Source organism: Ovis aries, chromosome 3 (assembly GCF_016772045.2).
Source record: "Ovis aries strain OAR_USU_Benz2616 breed Rambouillet chromosome 3, ARS-UI_Ramb_v3.0, whole genome shotgun sequence".
NCBI lineage: Eukaryota > Metazoa > Chordata > Mammalia > Artiodactyla > Bovidae > Ovis > Ovis aries.
Window position 1 is genome coordinate 92,302,875 of NC_056056.1, and position 17,563 is coordinate 92,320,437.

The 17,563-nt window shown below is 47.3% G+C and overlaps 1 protein-coding gene across 6 annotated transcripts in view; it reads left to right on the top strand.

Annotated features, from left to right (window-relative positions):
* Positions 1-17,563, top strand: part of XDH (xanthine dehydrogenase) — a 69,324-nt gene extending 51,761 nt beyond the window's left edge. For all 6 annotated transcript variants that reach the window (XM_060412324.1, XM_042246315.2, XM_027966969.2 and 3 more), the window contains exons 25-36: positions 2,503-2,694; positions 2,872-3,017; positions 3,940-4,021; positions 4,744-4,839; positions 5,484-5,612; positions 6,236-6,310; positions 9,225-9,277; positions 11,151-11,265; positions 11,915-11,980; positions 13,562-13,750; positions 15,265-15,441; positions 17,052-17,563. In XM_060412324.1, the coding sequence (XP_060268307.1) occupies positions 2,503-2,694; positions 2,872-3,017; positions 3,940-4,021; positions 4,744-4,839; positions 5,484-5,612; positions 6,236-6,310; positions 9,225-9,277; positions 11,151-11,265; positions 11,915-11,980; positions 13,562-13,750; positions 15,265-15,441; positions 17,052-17,102 (1,371 nt within the window). In that variant the 3' untranslated portion in view covers positions 17,103-17,563. The remainder of the gene's footprint in view (positions 1-2,502; positions 2,695-2,871; positions 3,018-3,939; positions 4,022-4,743; positions 4,840-5,483; positions 5,613-6,235; positions 6,311-9,224; positions 9,278-11,150; positions 11,266-11,914; positions 11,981-13,561; positions 13,751-15,264; positions 15,442-17,051) is intronic.

A 17,563-nucleotide genomic window follows, 5' to 3' on the forward strand; every position in this document is an offset into this window, starting at 1 on the left:
ATAAAAGACAAAATGAAATATAAGTACAACTGACAAAGTACTAAGGAAAAGCAAAAAATGGAATTGAGACACATAAAAATCATCCAGGATGACTAAGACTGAAAAGCAACCTGTGGGAAAGAGACTATAAATGGGGAAGCAAACTAAAGCCAAAATGAAACAAACAAATAAAAGCTATCTCTTAGCTCATCAAAGAGATGAGTCATTACACTTTAAAGAAAGAACAGAATGCTATTACAATTGAGCAGTCCAAGAATAAAAATGAAGTCTTGTGAATTAATACTGTGAAAGTGGAAGGGTTGAAAGAAACTGAAGACACTCTCTTAAAAAGGAGGAAACAATGGGGAAAATAGTAGAGAAAATACAAGCAAATCTGAGGACCCATCCAGGAGAGCCAAATAATAGAAGCTTCAGAAAGAAAGAATAGAAAAAAGAGCGAGGAGGAAAACTGTTAAGAAGGAATTTAAGAAATTTTCCCAAACTGGTGGGCATACATTTTGAGACTAAGAGAGCCCATCCAGGAACCAGCACAATAAAGGAAAATAGACTTATGGTAGTTCTATTCCTAGATTTTTAAGGAATCTTCATACTGTTCTCCATAATGGTTGCATCAGTTTGACCGATTCATATTGATGTATAACAAAAACCATCACAATATTTATAAAGTAATTATCCTCCAATAAAGTAAAGTAATAAAAATTTAAAATATTTTTTAAAATTAAAAAAAAGAAAATAGACTTATGCTAATTTACATTATTGTGAAATTTCAAAAACCTGGGGACAAAGGAGATTTCACAGTTTCCAGGGAGGACAAAACCAGGACTCATTCCAAGAATTGGAAAGGTGTTGATTAGATTTCTCAATACTGGCGAGCTAATGCTTTCAAAATGCTGAGGGTAAACGAGAAATTTATTTCCAACCTGGAATTCTATATATAGCCAAATCATGAATTAAAAGTGAAAGCAGAATAAAGACATTTCAGACATGCAAGTTCTCAAAAATGTACCTCTTTATATAGTCTTTTTGGAAAGATATTGAAGGTTGTACTCCAATAATATGAAGGTGTAAAACTAAGAAAGGGGAAGACATGAAATCTAGAAAGAGGAAAGTGCAATGTGGAGAGAGGCAGAGGGAATCACTGGGATGAATGTGAGGGGAAAACCCGTGAGTGACAGCTGAACAGACGTCAGACTGTAGCACGCCAGGCTCTTTTGTCCACGGAGTTCTCAAGGCAAGAATACTGGAGTGGGTTGCCATTTGCTTCTCCACGGGATCTTCCCAACGCAGGGATCAAACCCAGGTCTCAAACCCAGGTCTCCTGCACTGCAGGCAAACTCTTTACCATCTGAGCCACCAGGGAAGCACCACCACAGATGCCTGGGGCAGCCAATTTAAATCAAAGTTGGTCAGAAGACTCCAGAAACAATGTCTTCAAAAAGATGAGACCTGATAGAAAATCGAATATGTTTGAACATATTGAAAACAGTTTTTTAGAAATATGTGCATAGAAAACAAAGCCAATGCAAAAAGTAAAGATAATTATTAGCTCCAAGGGGGAAATATTATCAATAAAGAGAGAAGCTTGGAGTTATGCTTGGAGTTCTAGCATAACTCCAAGGTTCAACTGTAAGTGATGTTTACAGAATTATTAAGTGGACTGTTAATCAGATCAATATATAACTATAAAGGGGTGGTGGGAGACAAGAGGCCGGTGTGTACAAAGAGAAAGAGGGTTGCGGCGGGGGTGGGGGAGGGAGGACTAAATCCTCCTTTCCCATGATGGGAAAACGGTATAAAAGTCTAAAACTGAACAAGTCAAGAAATGGAAGTGTAAACACATTATTTAGAGAAGTGGAAGACAATGTAAACGACTGACGGAGTAAGTGTTTGCTTCCGGGGAGTGGAAGGAGGGGCTGCCGGTTTGCATTCCATGACTTATGGAAGCATTAGGTTCTTAGAACTATTTGTGGTACAAGTTTAATGGGAATAAAATCACCAACTTTTTAAAAGAGGCAAATAATCAATTCCAACTAGAGGATCTGGGAGGGGCTTCCTCATGTGGGAGCCGTAATGAGGATTTCAGCAGGTGGATATGGTGGGGAGGGGCGTTAAGGTGAAGTGAGAGTAACAGGCTATCAGAAAAGAGGATAAAAGATATACTGGGGAAAGGTCAGAAAGTGTCCTCAATTCCACACTTAAAGATATACAGATTTTACTGTGGTGTTAACAAGTGGCGCTCTGAAGCAAGTGCTTGACTTGCTATGATCTTACCTTTTAGTACGAAGCATAGATTAGAGGGAAGAGACGCAGGCCAGGAGCGCACTAAGGAGACTGCTGTGATATCCCAGGAAAAAAACCACTGTGGGCCCACAGAAGAGCGGCTGACTGGGGCTGGCAAAGGCAGGGATGGGTGCAGACGCTGAAAGCTCGCCTCCTTTTTTGAGGAGCCAATGAGATATAGGCACTGGTCTCTCCCAATCTGGTTTCTTGTGTGTGCTTCAGATAATGGAACGAGCTCTATTCCACATGGACAACTGCTATAAAATCCCCAACATCCGGGGCACTGGGCGGCTGTGCAAGACCAACCTGCCCTCCAACACGGCCTTCCGGGGCTTTGGGGGGCCCCAGGCTCTGTTCATTGCCGAGAACTGGATGAGCGAAGTTGCAGTGACCTGTGGGCTGCCTGCAGAGGAAGTAAGCTGGGAATTTGGAGGAACAAGTCAGAGGGGCTTAGCCTACTTTGGATTTTGGACATCTCCGTCGGGGTAGAGGATGGGCAGGCGCTGGGGAGAGGCGGGAAGCTCCACTTCCGGTTACGCTCCCCTGGTCTCTTGCTACGGCCACGGCCTCAGCGTCTCTCTGCTTGGAAAGGTGCGGCGGAAGAACCTGTACAAAGAAGGGGACCTGACCCACTTCAACCAGAGACTTGAGGGGTTCAGCGTGCCCAGGTGCTGGGATGAGTGCCTGAAGAGCTCTCAGTATTACGCTCGGAAGAGTGAGGTCGACAAGTTCAACAAGTAAGCGCCGCGGGGGAGGAGCCCGACGTTCTGGGGTTCTTTGCTGCTGCTGCTGCTAAGTCACTTCAGTCGTGTCTGACTCTGTGCGACCCCATAGACGGCAGCCCACCAGGCTCCCCCGTCCCTGGGATTCTCCAGGCAAGAACACTGGAGTGGGTTGCCATTTCTGGGGTTCTCTAGGGTTTCAGATTTTATAGCCTTTTTGCTGAACTCAAGAATAATAACTTACTAGATAACTGAGAAGGCTGCTGCGTTTGCTGACTCATCCATAGCCATCTCTTTGAGATCCTGAAATGTTCTGCAGCCCAGGGGCCCCCGAGTCACAGCACTCAGGATCATAGCAGTGTGGTCCATCTTCACACGTTTGTCTGCCCTATGGGCAGACGATGCTTTGGCCCAGGACTAAGAACACCATAGTTATGTGCCTGCCTCTGACATCAGTCTATAAATGTGACCTTCGTAGTCACTCCATCTCCTTGGGTCTCAGCTTCATCATCTGCAGAGTGGGGATAATTGTGCTGGCCTCTCTCTCACAGAGTTACTTGGATAAGCAAATATACAGCACAGAGGAAGTATTATCAGCAACAAGCCACAGTTCTTCCCTGGCGTCCTCACAGTCCAAGACCACCAGACCGCTCTGACCCAATCCTGATCCCTCTCAGGGAAGCAGAGTGATGACTCTTTAAGGTCCACACTTTCAAGGGTGGGCTTTGTTCCAGCTCCACTGGAGGATCTAGAACCCAAATGCCCACTGTTCTCACTTTGTCTGCCCAGTCGAAGCACAACTCAGTTATGATGAAGACTGAGTGGGTGCTTCCAAGGACACCTTGTTCCAATTTTACAAAGATATTGCATAAAACATGTCCAATCTGACATGAATATGGTGGAGAAGTTACTATGGGATTTTTTTTCTTTCCTCTAGGGAGAATTGTTGGAAAAAGAGAGGATTGTGCATAATTCCTACCAAATTTGGAATAAGCTTCACAATTCCTTTTCTAAATCAGGTAATTGCTCTGTATAATTTTGTCCATCTTCACTGCTCTGGGGTCTCATTCCCCTCTGTTTGCACTGTTGCAAGACTTCCCAAGTGGCACATTGGTAATAATGATCTGTCTGCCAATGCAGGAGACACAAGCAATACGGATTCGATCCCTGGATTGGGGAAGATCTCCTGTAGTAGGAAATAACCCATTCCAGGGTTCTTGTCTGGAAGAGTCCACGGACAGAGGAGCCTAGCAGGCTACAGTCCATGGGGTTCCAAAGAGTCAGACATGACTGAGCACAACACAAGAACACACTGTCATGGGAGCAGGGCTGAGCAGAGGAACTCTCTGCTGTTTAAATGAAATTGAATTTGTACATCCCTAGTTGACCTGGGGTCAATGCCTAGTTATTATTTTCCTGACTATTGGACTATGGACAGCTGCTCTGCCTTTTGAATCCCATCTGTTTGTCTAGAGAAGCAGAACAAACATATATGACTGCCCTCCCTCTGAGGATGGGTGACAGAGAGATATATTTTTTAAAAGTTTTGCAAACTACTGAAGGTCTAAATTATTAAATCATGAGATGTATACTACTTTGATTTTTTTTTTTTGTCTGAGGTTTCTATTCAAAATGCTACTGCTGGTTTTCTTTTTCCTGGGCTCCAGTACTTTTGGTCCTGGGCCTTAAACTGAGTTAGGATTTGCTGAATTTTGTGTTTGGCATTCTTCTCTTCCCTTAGGCAGGAGCTCTGATCCACGTATATACAGATGGCTCCGTGCTGGTGAGCCACGGGGGCACAGAGATGGGCCAAGGCCTTCACACCAAGATGGTCCAGGTGAGCAGTCTGGAGACATTGTCCATCCTCCCCAGCACCGTGATGTCTGGGGGAGGTAAGATGCTGTGAAAAAGTGAGCAGTGCCACATCCCAGAAGCAGAGGTAGGCCCAGGTTCTGGCCCTTGCCCAGCTGCTTATTTACATGTGACCTTGGGCGAGCCTGCTGCTTCTCTTGGCCTCAGTTTCCCCATCTATGCAAAGGTATTGGTGATGATTCGGGCCACTTCCATCACCAGCACTTAAGGGCTCTGTGCCTGTGTGTAAGGTGTGTGTTAAAGGTAACTGGCTTCCCTCACATATGTGAGACTCCTCTCAGTGGAGCTGGATTAGAGTTGTCACACCTGCTTGGCTTGTGGGCACTGGCCAAGCTGAATCTTTTTTAAAGCCAGGGTTAGTTTTAAAAAGGCATCATTCATCACCATCAGGTTTATGAATATTTTGAATCCAACCAAACCACTCCATAAAGTGTTCAGATTCAGACTTCAGATTCAGACTGACGTGAGAACATTGCAGCCTCAGTAGAATTGTGGTTTATGAAATTATTTTCATGCCTGTTAAGAGTGAATCTGAATCCCACCTTGGGGAGAAGGCAGCCAAGCCCTGCCAGGCCCTTCCCTGGAAGGTCGTGTCCTCTCTGTTCGCAGGTGGCCAGCAGAGCTCTGAAGATCCCCACCTCTAAGATCTATGTCAGTGAGACGAGCACTAACACGGTGCCCAACTCCTCTCCCACGGCCGCCTCCGTCAGTACCGACATCTATGGACAGGCCATCTATGTAAGGAGCCTCGGGGGCTGCCGAGCCGAGGGCCAGCCCAAGGCAGGGGGCCGGCAGAGGCCCCGCATAGGAGCTGCAGTGGCTCCCTTGCGGGCTTGTGGCAGTGGCCATGCCTCTGGTTCTCTTCACCAGGAGGACACCAAGCTAGAAGAGGGGCCCAGGAACCATTACTGCTTCCATCAGGGCCTGGAAGGATGAGCGTGGAGGGGGCGGGGGGTTGGAGGAATGCAGGGGATTCTGGGAGGGCACACATGTGGTGGCAGAACTGAGCAGGAGACAGTGGATCGAAGCTGGACCTTGACTGGGGGTCAGCCAGGTCAGACCCAGTGCTTCCCCCCGCCCCAAGGTGGGTCATGTCATCAGAAAAGGAGTTTGAAGGGAGAAGCCACCTCCTTAGGGATCCCTCAGCGTTTCCCCTCTTGTCAACTTTAGGACTGAGTCGTGAAGTGCTCTCCGCACAAGGGCCAGTGGCTCCTACCCTGGGCCTGGGACATTGCTGAGAGGGTGGCGTGGCTGTCTGAGTGGCACTCTGGGCACAGCACTGCTTGGAGAACCTCAGGGTTTTGCTTGAGTTGGGGAATGCAGAGGACTGATATGTCTGCCATGTGGGCTGTCTTCTTTAGGAAGCTTGCCAGACCATCCTGAAAAGGTTGGAACCCTTCAAGAGAAAGAATCCTGATGGCTCCTGGGAAGACTGGGTAAGTTTGCAGACAGAAGAGAAATTAAGAGCAGGGCTGTGTCCCCGACCCTGGGAAGGAAGAGGAGGTCAGGATCTAGTCACAAAGGCAAAGAGAAGATGAGGTGTCTGTATGCTTTCACAGGAGAAGCAAATGTTCAGCCTTGCTGGCCCCCTTCTCTACAGCGTTCATAGTTGAGGAAAGTCACTTGAGAATTTTTGATCCAAGATCTTGACAGCCCTGAGGGAATTGGGGGTTCACTTGCCCCCAGCATCAGAAGATGGGGGTGACTGCTACTCCTGCCTCACTGAGAATTCTTCCCTCAGAACTCATCCCACATCCCATTCATCTTCAGTCTTAGAGTCTGATTTTCTTCAAGGCTCCATTTCTGAGAGGGCTGCCCCAGGAGCCTCCCGCATTACCCACCTCTGGTGTCTGGGTCCACAGAGACTCTTGTCTGTGAGGGGACAGGGATAAAGACATTGTGTCCCTGCTCAGTCACTTCACTTGTTCTGACTCTTGCGACTATAGCCTGCTAGGCGCCTCTGTCCATGGGATTTCCCAGGCAAGGCACCTGGAGTGTGTTGCCACACCCTCCTCCAGGGGATCTTCTTGACCCAGGGATCGAACCCATGTCTCCTGCTTGGCAGGAAGATTCTTTACCACTGAGCCACCTGGGAAACTCCAAAAGACATTACCCACAAATTTATATCATCCCTGTGATTTTAGGAGTGATACAAGCACTCATGAGAGGAATGAGCCCAGGTCTCTGATTTCTGGTTTAGAAGCCTGCACGTCAGAAACCCTCAGAGGGAAGCTGCCAGGAAATGTCTCTCAGGTGGGAGACTCAGCTCCGCCCACAAGCAAACATGCAATGGTGGCCCCACTTGACCTTCCCCTCATGTGGCAATGAAAGGACTGGATACAATAGTAACCCATAAAATGTGACCACACACGAACCAACTCAGATTGTACAAGTCTCCCTCAAAAGAGTCAAAGAAAATAAGCTGTTTCTCCTAGACCTACTCATCTTATTGTGCCTCACGCAACCTGTCCTTCCCTGTACACACTCATAGATACCACGTGAATATGGGTTGATTTTGATAGTGTGGGTTTTAGCATGGATTTGTAAGGCAATGTCAATGTTTTCAATGACAGTCTCTACAATCTGTTGACCTGGGCTTTGTCTTCATCTCCTGGCCATGTAGTCTAGTGTTCCTTATAAGCAGGTAACCCTCCAAAAGGGTTTTATCAGAAGAGTGTGATTGGGACATGACGGACATCAAAGCTCTTTAGTGTCTGTACTGAACTGAAAAAGACAAGCTATTACTGCTACCACTACTATCTATGTATATATTTGATGTCATATAGTAAAGATCCTAGAGAAATTCTTTCTGTAAACTTTAGTTTGCTCATCTGTAAAATGAATATAATAATAGTACTGATCTTATAGGGTTGTACTGAACATTAAATAAGGCAGTGTCTGCAAAGGACTTAATAGCATCTTTTATATAATAAAGTGCTTGGTAGTTGACAATGATCATGATGCAAGCTACATCAACAACAAATTAAATTTAGAGCTGTGAATGTTGAAAGAGAGGAAGGAAGAAAGGAAGGAAGGAAGAAAAAAATAAAAATTTATTATGTAGTTGTTCGGTTGCTAAGTCATGTCTGACTCTTTGAAACCGCATGAACTGCTGTACACCAGGCTTTCCTGTCCTTCACTGTCTCCTGGAGTTTGCTCAAACTCATGTTCATTGAGTCAGTGGTGCCATCCAATTATCTCATCCTCTATTATCCCCTTCTCCTCCTGCCTTCAATCTTTCCCAGCATCAGGGTCTTTTCCAATGAATCAGCTCTTTACATCAAGTGGCCAAAGTATTGGAGTTGTTTCAGCATCAGTGCTTCCAGTGAATATTCAGAGTGACTGGTTTGAGCTCCTTGCAGTCCAAGGGACTCTCAGTGAGAGTCTTCTCCAGCATACAGTTCAAAAGCATCAGTTCTTCAATGCTCAGCCTTCTTTATGGTCTAACTCTCACATCCGTACACAACTACTGGAAAAACCATAGCTTTGACTATACAGACCTCTGTCAGCAGAGTGATGTCTCTGCCTTTTGATACACTGTCTAAGTTTGTCATAGCTTTCTTCCAAAGAGCAAGCATCTTTTATTTCATGGCTGAAGTCACTGTCTGCAGTGACTAAAGAGATAGAATGGATGGAGAGGTGGACAACTTTATTAACAGAACACAAGGCTAGTATGTTAAGTAAGGAATGAGCATTGTGCAGAGTTGCTGTTGTAATGGCCAGAGTAGGGAGTCATCAAGGAGAGGTGGAGGAAGAGGCAAGCTTGAGCTGACTGTTGAGGGAAGGAAAGGATCTGGACAGAAAGAGCAGAGGAAGCACATAAATGAAGGTGCAGAAGTGTAAGGGTGAGAAGGATTGGGAGAGAGTTAATGCTGGAGTTTTGATTGGAGTAGCAATGATGTGTGTGTTACTGAAAGCCATAGAGGAGACTGGAATCCTTACTGTCAGGCATTTGCTCAGTGGCTCTGTACACAATGCGGAATCATGGAAAGCTCTAGAGTGGGTGAGTGACAATCATGGAAAGCTCTAGAGTAGGTGAGTGACAAGGACTGTGTGGTGTGTTAAGATGATCCCTCTGACTGGACTGGGCTACATGGCAGGGAGGGAGGTGACTTGAAGCTGGAAGACCAGTTAAGAGGCTACTGTGGTGCTCCAGGCTTCAGATGACCAGGGCCTAGTGCATGGGGTGGTGGTGAAGAGCAGGAGGTGCCATGTGGAAGCGAGAGCCACAGTTGAAAAAAAGCTGATCAGCTTCCAGGTGAGGAGGAGGAGCTCATGAAAGCTTAGTGCCGGGCTGGGGTTCCTGGAAGCCATGCTTCCGCCTTCCTGATGGCCATTCCCTCTCCTCAGGTCATGGCTGCCTACCAGGATAGAGTGAGCTTGTCTGCCACTGGGTTTTACAGGTAAGTAAGGGGCTGACCTTGCCCCTCTCACAGTGAGTTGTCATCCTAACCTCTGCAGGCCCCTCCAGCACTGCACTCTGTCAGCCTTTGGTCAGGAGAGAGCAGGTCCACCAAAAGCTTCTCTCTCCAATGGACTTCCACTAACTTCAATGTATTGAAGGTGCCCTGAAATACGTGAGCTTACCAAACTCTGTGCCAAAAGCATGAGCTGTCGTATTAAAAGACCTCTGTTCTAGTTCTGGTCTTAAAGTGTACTATTCCACTTGGGGGGTCACTGGTCCCTCTCTGAACCTGTCTCCTTTTATGACATAATGGGTCCCTTGCCAGCCATGCCTCTCAGCATTCTCCTGTAAGAACCAGGGGCGTCTGGTGTTCTGAGGGTTACCCATGTGTGTTACTTTGTGCTATGTGTCAGATTGCTTTAAGCAGGCTCTCCTGCAAAAGAATGAGAGGAGGATCTAGAGCACGTGATCTTGTTACAAAATGTAAAGTGGAACACAAAATGAGATTTAGAATAAAGCGTCTTCTGGAACTTGAAAATTCAGTGAGACCCTGTTTCAGCAGAGGCCCTGCCTGTCTGATCTAGAAGCTGTGAAAAGAAATGATCATATTTACTGTTAGCCATAATGTTTTAGCTTTCTCTGGGAAATCTAACTAAGACCTTTTCTTTCACGGATCAGTGGATGTGAAAAATAGTTCAATGTTTGCTTTAAAAGGTCTTGTGTGAAAATTTATAAATATATAGACTATATATGTAATATAAATATATATATGTATTTTTTAGGGCAAAGCAATGTTTTGCCAGTGCTCCCTGGTTATGTAATATTTGACTTATACAAACACAAACTAATGAAGATTTTCTTAAAAGTTCCTGTTTCATTGTTAGTGTTTATAGAACTTGAGTTTTATCAGGGAACACCCAGATGAACTTGATAAGGTTAGAGGTCAAAGAACATGGCCATCTCTTGGGAGAAGCCTTTTCCCTCAGCCCTGTATTGGTTTTGTTTTCATGCAAATGCTTATCACATCAGCTCACATTATTCTTTCTGTGTAAGGTATAGAATAGCTCAGGTACAGAGTACTATAAACAGAATACACACACACAACCAATGTAACTCATGCAAAATTGGAATCATAAGATAGTCAGGATTGAAAACGAAGGTCATGTTGATATTTGGCAGAAAACAACAAAATTCTGTAAAGCAATTATCCTTCAATTAAAATAAAGAAATTTAAAAAAAAGAAATGAACCAAGTCTAAAACCTAACACCAAATGCTAGAATAAACTTGCTAATAAATTTTTTTAAAGGAATAGAAAAAAAAGAAAAAATGTAACAGAGAATATCTGCTTCTTTTAACAACCCTTTGCTCAAATCATCTGTTGAAATTTAGGAGGGGTCCATAGATGAAGAGTAATACCAGGTGGCTGCACCCGTGTTGGCATGGGTTACTGATCTTGTTACCTTTCACCTTGAGAAAGGTGAGCAGCCCAGGAGCCAGCCCAGAAGGAACCTTTGGTTCTGAGATCTTTAATTCTAATTCAGTAGATCCTTTGGAGCGTGACTTGCACGTCCTCCATGAGCTCAGGCAAACCTGTCACCTCTGTTTCTACCGCATAGAAGCCGACATGCTGGGACCCTGCACCTCTCAGCTCTGCAAATGATTCATGTAAAGGCCATTGGCAAAATGCAGCAGAGACAAGGGGCAAGATGCTCGGGCATGCAGGGGTTTCACGGACAGGTTCTAAGTGCTGAGAACTCACCGACTTTTTAAAGAACAGCTGAATAAAAAATAAAGCCTTCAGGGTCTTAAGATTTATGGGAGGGGGGACATGTCCATCTTATTCATATGCGATATTTTCTTTTCTCCCCAGGACTCCCAACCTGGGCTACAGCTTTGAGACCAACTCAGGGAATGCCTTCCACTATTTCACCTACGGGGTGGCTTGCTCAGAAGTGGAAATTGACTGCTTGACAGGGGATCATAAGGTGAGAAGTTTGCAAAACGTTAGTATGAAAGGGGAAAAGAGAAACATCTAAAACTGTAATACAGAGAGCAGAGGAATGAACTTTCTGGTTGGGAAAATAGTGTGCTAAGTCATGGCTTGGCAGACTTCCTGTAAAGAACCAAAAAGTAAATATTTGAGATTTTCTGGGCCACAGAGACTCTGCCTCAGTTATTCCACTCTATCTTGTAGTCGGAAAATAGATAGGAATGTATGCAAAGAGATGAGCGTGGATGTGTTCCCACAAAAAGTAATTTATGCACCTGGAATGTGATTTTCATATCGTTTTCACGTCACAACATATTCTTTTTATTTTTGTCAGTCATTTAAAAACATGAAAACCATTATTAGCTCACAAGTTCCACAAAAGCAGGGGATGGGCTGCATCCAGCCCACAGAATGTAATTTGTCAGTGCCCTTCTTACATGATTGACCTGGACTCAGGTTCAAAGCCCCAGGAAGCTGCGTGCCTGCCCTTCCTACTCACACTGCTGCCTGAGGGTGCCTGGAGCGCTCTGCTTGGGAAAGAACTATTCATGTTGCTCTTAATAACCTAAGGGTTGCCATGACCCGTCTGTTATTCCATACATCCCTTTCTTCTCAAACGGCTTTTGTTTTGCTATCCATTCTAGAACCTCCGCACAGACATTGTCATGGATGTTGGCTCCAGTCTGAACCCTGCCATCGATATTGGACAGGTAAGACTCGTGGGGGATCCGGGTGGTGAGGGACTAGGCCACTGCTGTGCCCCACTGCCTCCTAGGATCCCTGGCCACACTGTCTCCCCTGCTGTTATTTTTAAGGAGGTCTGAGCATGGTGCCAAGTGAGTCCCCCTGAGAGTGGGATTTAGTGGATGAGAGTCCACCCAGTTCCTGAGGCAGAAGACAAATCCACATGGATGAACTTGAAAAGGGCATTCATACGGCAGAAACCTAGCTGATGGGCAGTGGGAACACTAAATATTCAAACACACACATGGCACCGAGGGGAGTGAAGATTGAATTTGAGTTCGATGTGCAGGCAGTGGGGTCTCAGGGCAGAGGCATCTTCTCCCTCTTTATTCCTCTTCCACTGATGATGGCTGTTGTTCTCTAGCAAGTAAATGCTACCAAGCCTGAGGTTGTGGAGAGTCCACCCCAGGTTCCAGCAAGAGGAATAAAGGGATGGCTGGAAGAAAGTCACTTTGGGAAAATATGAGAATATTGAGCAGAGCAGGTAGAACAGTGTCGGGGGGGGGGGGGGGGGGGGGGGGGAATCAAGAACCGATGTATTGAACATGCAGTAGAAAAGGTTCATTGTATTTCCCCAAACTGGACAATCACTGAGTACATAGAAACTTAAGTCATAAATCTGTTTTGTAAGTCATTGAACAACAGTGTGGGGAGCCCCTCCTATGGGCAGGCACTGAGCTTGGCATAGCAGATGCAGAGATGCTCAGTGTCTAGTCTCCCTCTGAACACACTTGTTTAACTGTGATGGTGCCACAGACCATGATTCTGAGCAGTGAGGCTGGGAGAGCAGACACGTGGGCCAGCAGAGGGCATGTGCCCTTCAAGAGATCTGTGAGCTGCAGCAGGGGCCATCTTCTCCCAGAGGGCAGGCAGGACTGGGAGTTCAAAAAGCCTGGAGTCTACTAACCAAGAAAGTCCCGTCTTGTGCTGTGTGCTTAGTTGCTCAGTTGTGTCCCACTCTTTGCAGCCCCGTAGACTGTAGCCTGCCAGGCTCCTCTGTCCATGGGGATTCTCCAGACAAGAATACTGGAATGAGTTGCCATGCCCTCCCCCAGGGGATCTTCACAACCCAGAGATCGAACCTGTCTTGTGGGACTGCCCCAAAATGCATGGTCCCTCTCAGTATACGGCGGGTAGTGGTCCCCTGAGGGACACCCTCAGCCACCATTACCCCACGAGCTCACTTCTCAGCTCGGGAGTGCCGTTTCTTCTGTGGCATCATGGAAGGAACTCTGCATCGGCCCTGAAGTAGGTTTCATAGGAAATTACGCCTACCACTGCCTGTCCCCCTCCTGGAGCCGCTGACAAGTTCTGAAACCGATATCAGTGTCCCTGCCTTTGCTCTGCCTACACCAATGCTGGCAACGGCCCAGATCGGTTATCCCAGGCTGGGGCAGGAGCCGGGGAAGGAAGCAGTAGGGGGCTGTTTTCAGCTTCTCTCCAGTTCCCCTGGGCAGGTGGGGCTTGGTGCCTGCTGTGGGAAGCAGCACCTGTCTTTGGATGGGGGGCGGGAGGCAGGGTAGCCATGGTTTCTGTCTGTCCTGCAGGTGGAAGGGGCATTTGTCCAGGGCCTGGGCCTCTTCACCCTGGAGGAGCTACACTACTCCCCCGAGGGGAGCCTACACACCCGCGGCCCCAGCACCTACAAGATCCCTGCGTTTGGCAGCATCCCCATGGAGTTCAGGGTGTCCCTGCTTCGCGACTGCCCCAACAAGAAGGCCATCTATGCCTCCAAGGTACCGTTGCCCTGGGCCTGTGCCGCCTTCCCATCTGCACTGTGGGAAACCACCCGCCATGGGGGTCTGCAGGGAGCTTGCATGGAAGAGAGAAAGAGGCCGGACAGGAGCCTGGGGCAGGTGATGAGCGGGCGGGGCTGGAGGTGGGGTGAGGGGCGCGGTAAGCAGACCCGTCTGGGAGCATAGGGCACTGGATTGAGGATGACACCACCTCCCTGTCATTTAAGCCAGCTTTCGGGGTGTACTCAGAGGGATTCCTTAGGTCAGTCTTACAGGTCAAGTCCTGACCTACACCCACGTCTCTGGTCTGCATCCCTGAGGCTTGGTCCCAGAGATGCTCTCGCAGGTCCTGTACCCCTGTCGTCTCTTGAGAATCAGCCCATTCCCCTGTGCACACACTTTCACCTCCTTCAATGACCGCCACTAGACCTTAAGCCTTGATCAGCATGCCTGGATGGTTATAACTACCCTCTGTTTCCTCCATGTCCCCAATAAGTATGAAAAACAGTTAATAAAATTCATTAAACTGATTGATACAGTTGTTGGTCTAAGAAGGAAGACAGATAATTATTTGTAATCAACAAGACACATCTCAGTTTACTTGCCAGTGGGAGGGCCTGGAACACTTGTGGCCCTTGCCGTCGGCTCTCACGCTTTAGCACGCGTCAGGTCACTGGGGGCTCAGGATAGAAAGGTAGCTCCGTGGGACTCACCCTTAGAAATTTTGATTCAGTAGTCTTGGGGTAGGGTCCTTAAACCTGCATTAAAATATATATATATATTTATATTTGGCTTCCCTGGGTCTTCATTTCTGCGTGGGGTTTCTCTCATCGTGGAGAGTGGGGGCTGCTCTCTACCTGCAGTGCCCAGGCTCTAGAGGACAGGCTCAGTGACTATGTTGCATGGGTGTGGTTGCCCCACAGCACGTGTGATCTTCCCAGACCAGGGATGGAACCCACCCCTGCATTGGTGGGTGGGTTCTTAACCACTGGACCACGAGGGAAGCCCAGGCCTGCATTTTTAACAAGTCTCCCTGCTGACTCTGTTATGGGCAGTCTCTGATCTATGATTTGGGGGATGAAACCACCTTTGCTAGAAAATAGTTTCCATCCTGTTGGTCATGATGCCTCTGTTTCAGCAACTTATAAGTATAATTATGGTGACTGTAAATATTGGTGACAGAGTTGCAGGTAGATTATTCCCTGAGGTTTATTGCTATGAGGAAAGGATCAGATTTTTTTTTTTTTGTCTGTAAAATATAATGCTGTGTACAACTTTATACAAATACAATGCTTTATACAACTTTCGCATGGTGTCGTCAGAGAAAATCACACAGTGAAATTTTAAAGACATGTGCCCACAAGGAGGAATCATTTATTAGACTGCTTGTTCTCGGTCCCTGTTTAGTTTTGAGCTCCTGCCTTGCTCTGGGGTCCCCGGGGTCTCCAGCCCTGCTGCTGTGGAGGCTGGCCCTCCCCTGATTCCCTGTCTTTGCTCTGCTCTTGTCCACTCAGGCGGTCGGGGAGCCGCCCCTCTTCCTGGGCGCCTCCATCTTCTTTGCCATCAAGGATGCCATCCGCGCGGCTCGAGCTCAGCACACAGATAATAAGATTAAGGAGCTCTTCCGGCTAGATAGCCCTGCCACCCCGGAGAAGATCCGCAATGCCTGTGTGGACAAGTTCACCACTCTGGTACGAGGGCCTCGCAGTCCAGGGAGGTGGGGCCACAGGCTGGGGAAAGTTCTGCTGCAGGGGGAGGGCTGAGATGTTAGGCTGTCTCTCAGCCTTCCTGTGTGTTAGGCTGGGAAGCCATGGGTCCGCACCGCCTTCTGCCATGAGGCACCGCCTCCAACTCGCAGGAAGATAACAAGAATCCCCTTAAAGCTGCAGCTTGGGCTGGGCCTCCTGAGAGGAAGGAGGGCTGTGTGATGCACTTATCACCCACTGATTCCATTATTTTCATAAAGATGAGGGTAATGGATAAAACTCCAGAAGAGCCTGATCTTTAGTGTCCACCAGTGGCATTTTGGAGACCCTTCTTTGTTAAACACACTGTGTGAGGTACTAAGGAGACTGAGAGGGAAAAAAATGAATTTGTGAGATGGAGCACTTTTGTTCTGTGATGACCCTGTGCCATGCTGATACCAGGGATGCGTAGGTGCCCTGGAAGACATTGCAGGCTTTGTGGACACCAGCTGAGTGCCCTGTGTGGTGACTGCTTACTGCCTTGGAGGTGTGTGAAGCAGTGAACACCATGGTCTTTGGAATCGTTCGGGGAAGTCCCTGTGTGATACTTGTGGGAAACAAGGCTGGTGAAAGGAGACTGTGCCAGGACAGACTCGTCCACTGTCGGAGCCTCAGAAGCAGCCCAGTCTCTGAGCTGGGCCGAGTGGGCCTTGCGCTCACTCTCCAATGGCATTTGCAGCCTCTGTTGAGTTAGCAGAACCAGACTCTTCCTGATACCCAAGTTGGATCTCCTCCTGGGTATTTGACAGGAAATTTGAGAGCTGTTTTGGGTTTCAGAGGGGGAAGGTACAGGAGAGTCCCTGGAGACAGGCAGATCTGCAGTCAGCACAGAGGGTGAGGGAGGCGGGTGGGTCTCCAGTCAGGCGGCTCTTCAAGTTTTGCAATAGCTTTAGCTTCAGGGTGAGACACACACAGACCATGTGCGAGGCTCCCAGGCAGCAAGGATGCCTACAACTGTGCACTAACCTCGCTGTAGCCCAGAACCTTCCCACCATGGCCTCCAGGCTGACAGTAATCCAAACCCGCCTTCTCTGAGAGCAGAGATGCTGCGTGGCTCCCAGTAAGCTCACAGAGATTGCAAAGTTGGCTCCTTGCAAACCCTCTGATGCAGAAGTCAGTGATCTGATGCAGAAGTCAGTGATCTGATGAGCCCCTCCCTCTGAAGCCCTGGACGCAAGCAAAGATTCTAACCCAAGTGCCTTGGCTATGCTGCAGCACAGCAGGGAAATCCCTGCTATGGATTTTCATGAGCAGCTGATCCATGAGCCAGTTGGGCTTTTGAAGAACTGTGAGTGCCATGTGAGAAAGGACCACTTCTGTATCTGGTCATCCCTGTACCTCCAGAGTCCGCCACAGTGCTTGACACATGGAATGTGTACAGTGAAAATTAATGAATGACCAGGATATCATGGGGTCCTGTCCTGGAGGCATTCCCCACAGCTGGGACTGCAGAGTGGTGTTTGGTCTGAGGATAGTGGTTGGCAGTGATGGGATGTGGCACAGAGTCCTGAGCTGTAGGAAGACCCTTCAATCAGTTCTCCTTTGTTCCTTCCTAGTGTGTCAGTTGTGTACCAGAAAACTGTAAACCCTGGTCTCTGAGGGTCTGAAGAGGAAGCCCCATAGGAGTCTTCTTATGCTACCCTGGGGATTCCATGGATGATGGAACTTGCCCTGCAGAACATGAATCTGTGAAAGTTTCAGGATGACAGAGGTGTTACTCCTCAGGATGGTGACTGGAAGAACATTGAATGGATTGGAAGATTTTGATAAAAATATGATTTATAATCATGATGATAAGCAAATTCAAAACTACTAGGCCCGAATGGCTAATAGGCAATTAGCATCATTTCATGTCTGTTTTAATCATATATTTGAAATAGGTGTAGGAAGTATTTGTGCTGTGTTCTAACTCCCTGGACGTTTGTATATGCTCAAGTGTTGACAGCATCTTTCCTTCAAAGAAGATTCTCACATGCCTCCAGAAGCTTAAAACAGAATTACTCTAAGTCTTTGTGTCTTCCTCAAAAAGTCTTTCCTTTGATTCAATAAACATCATATTATAATGTCA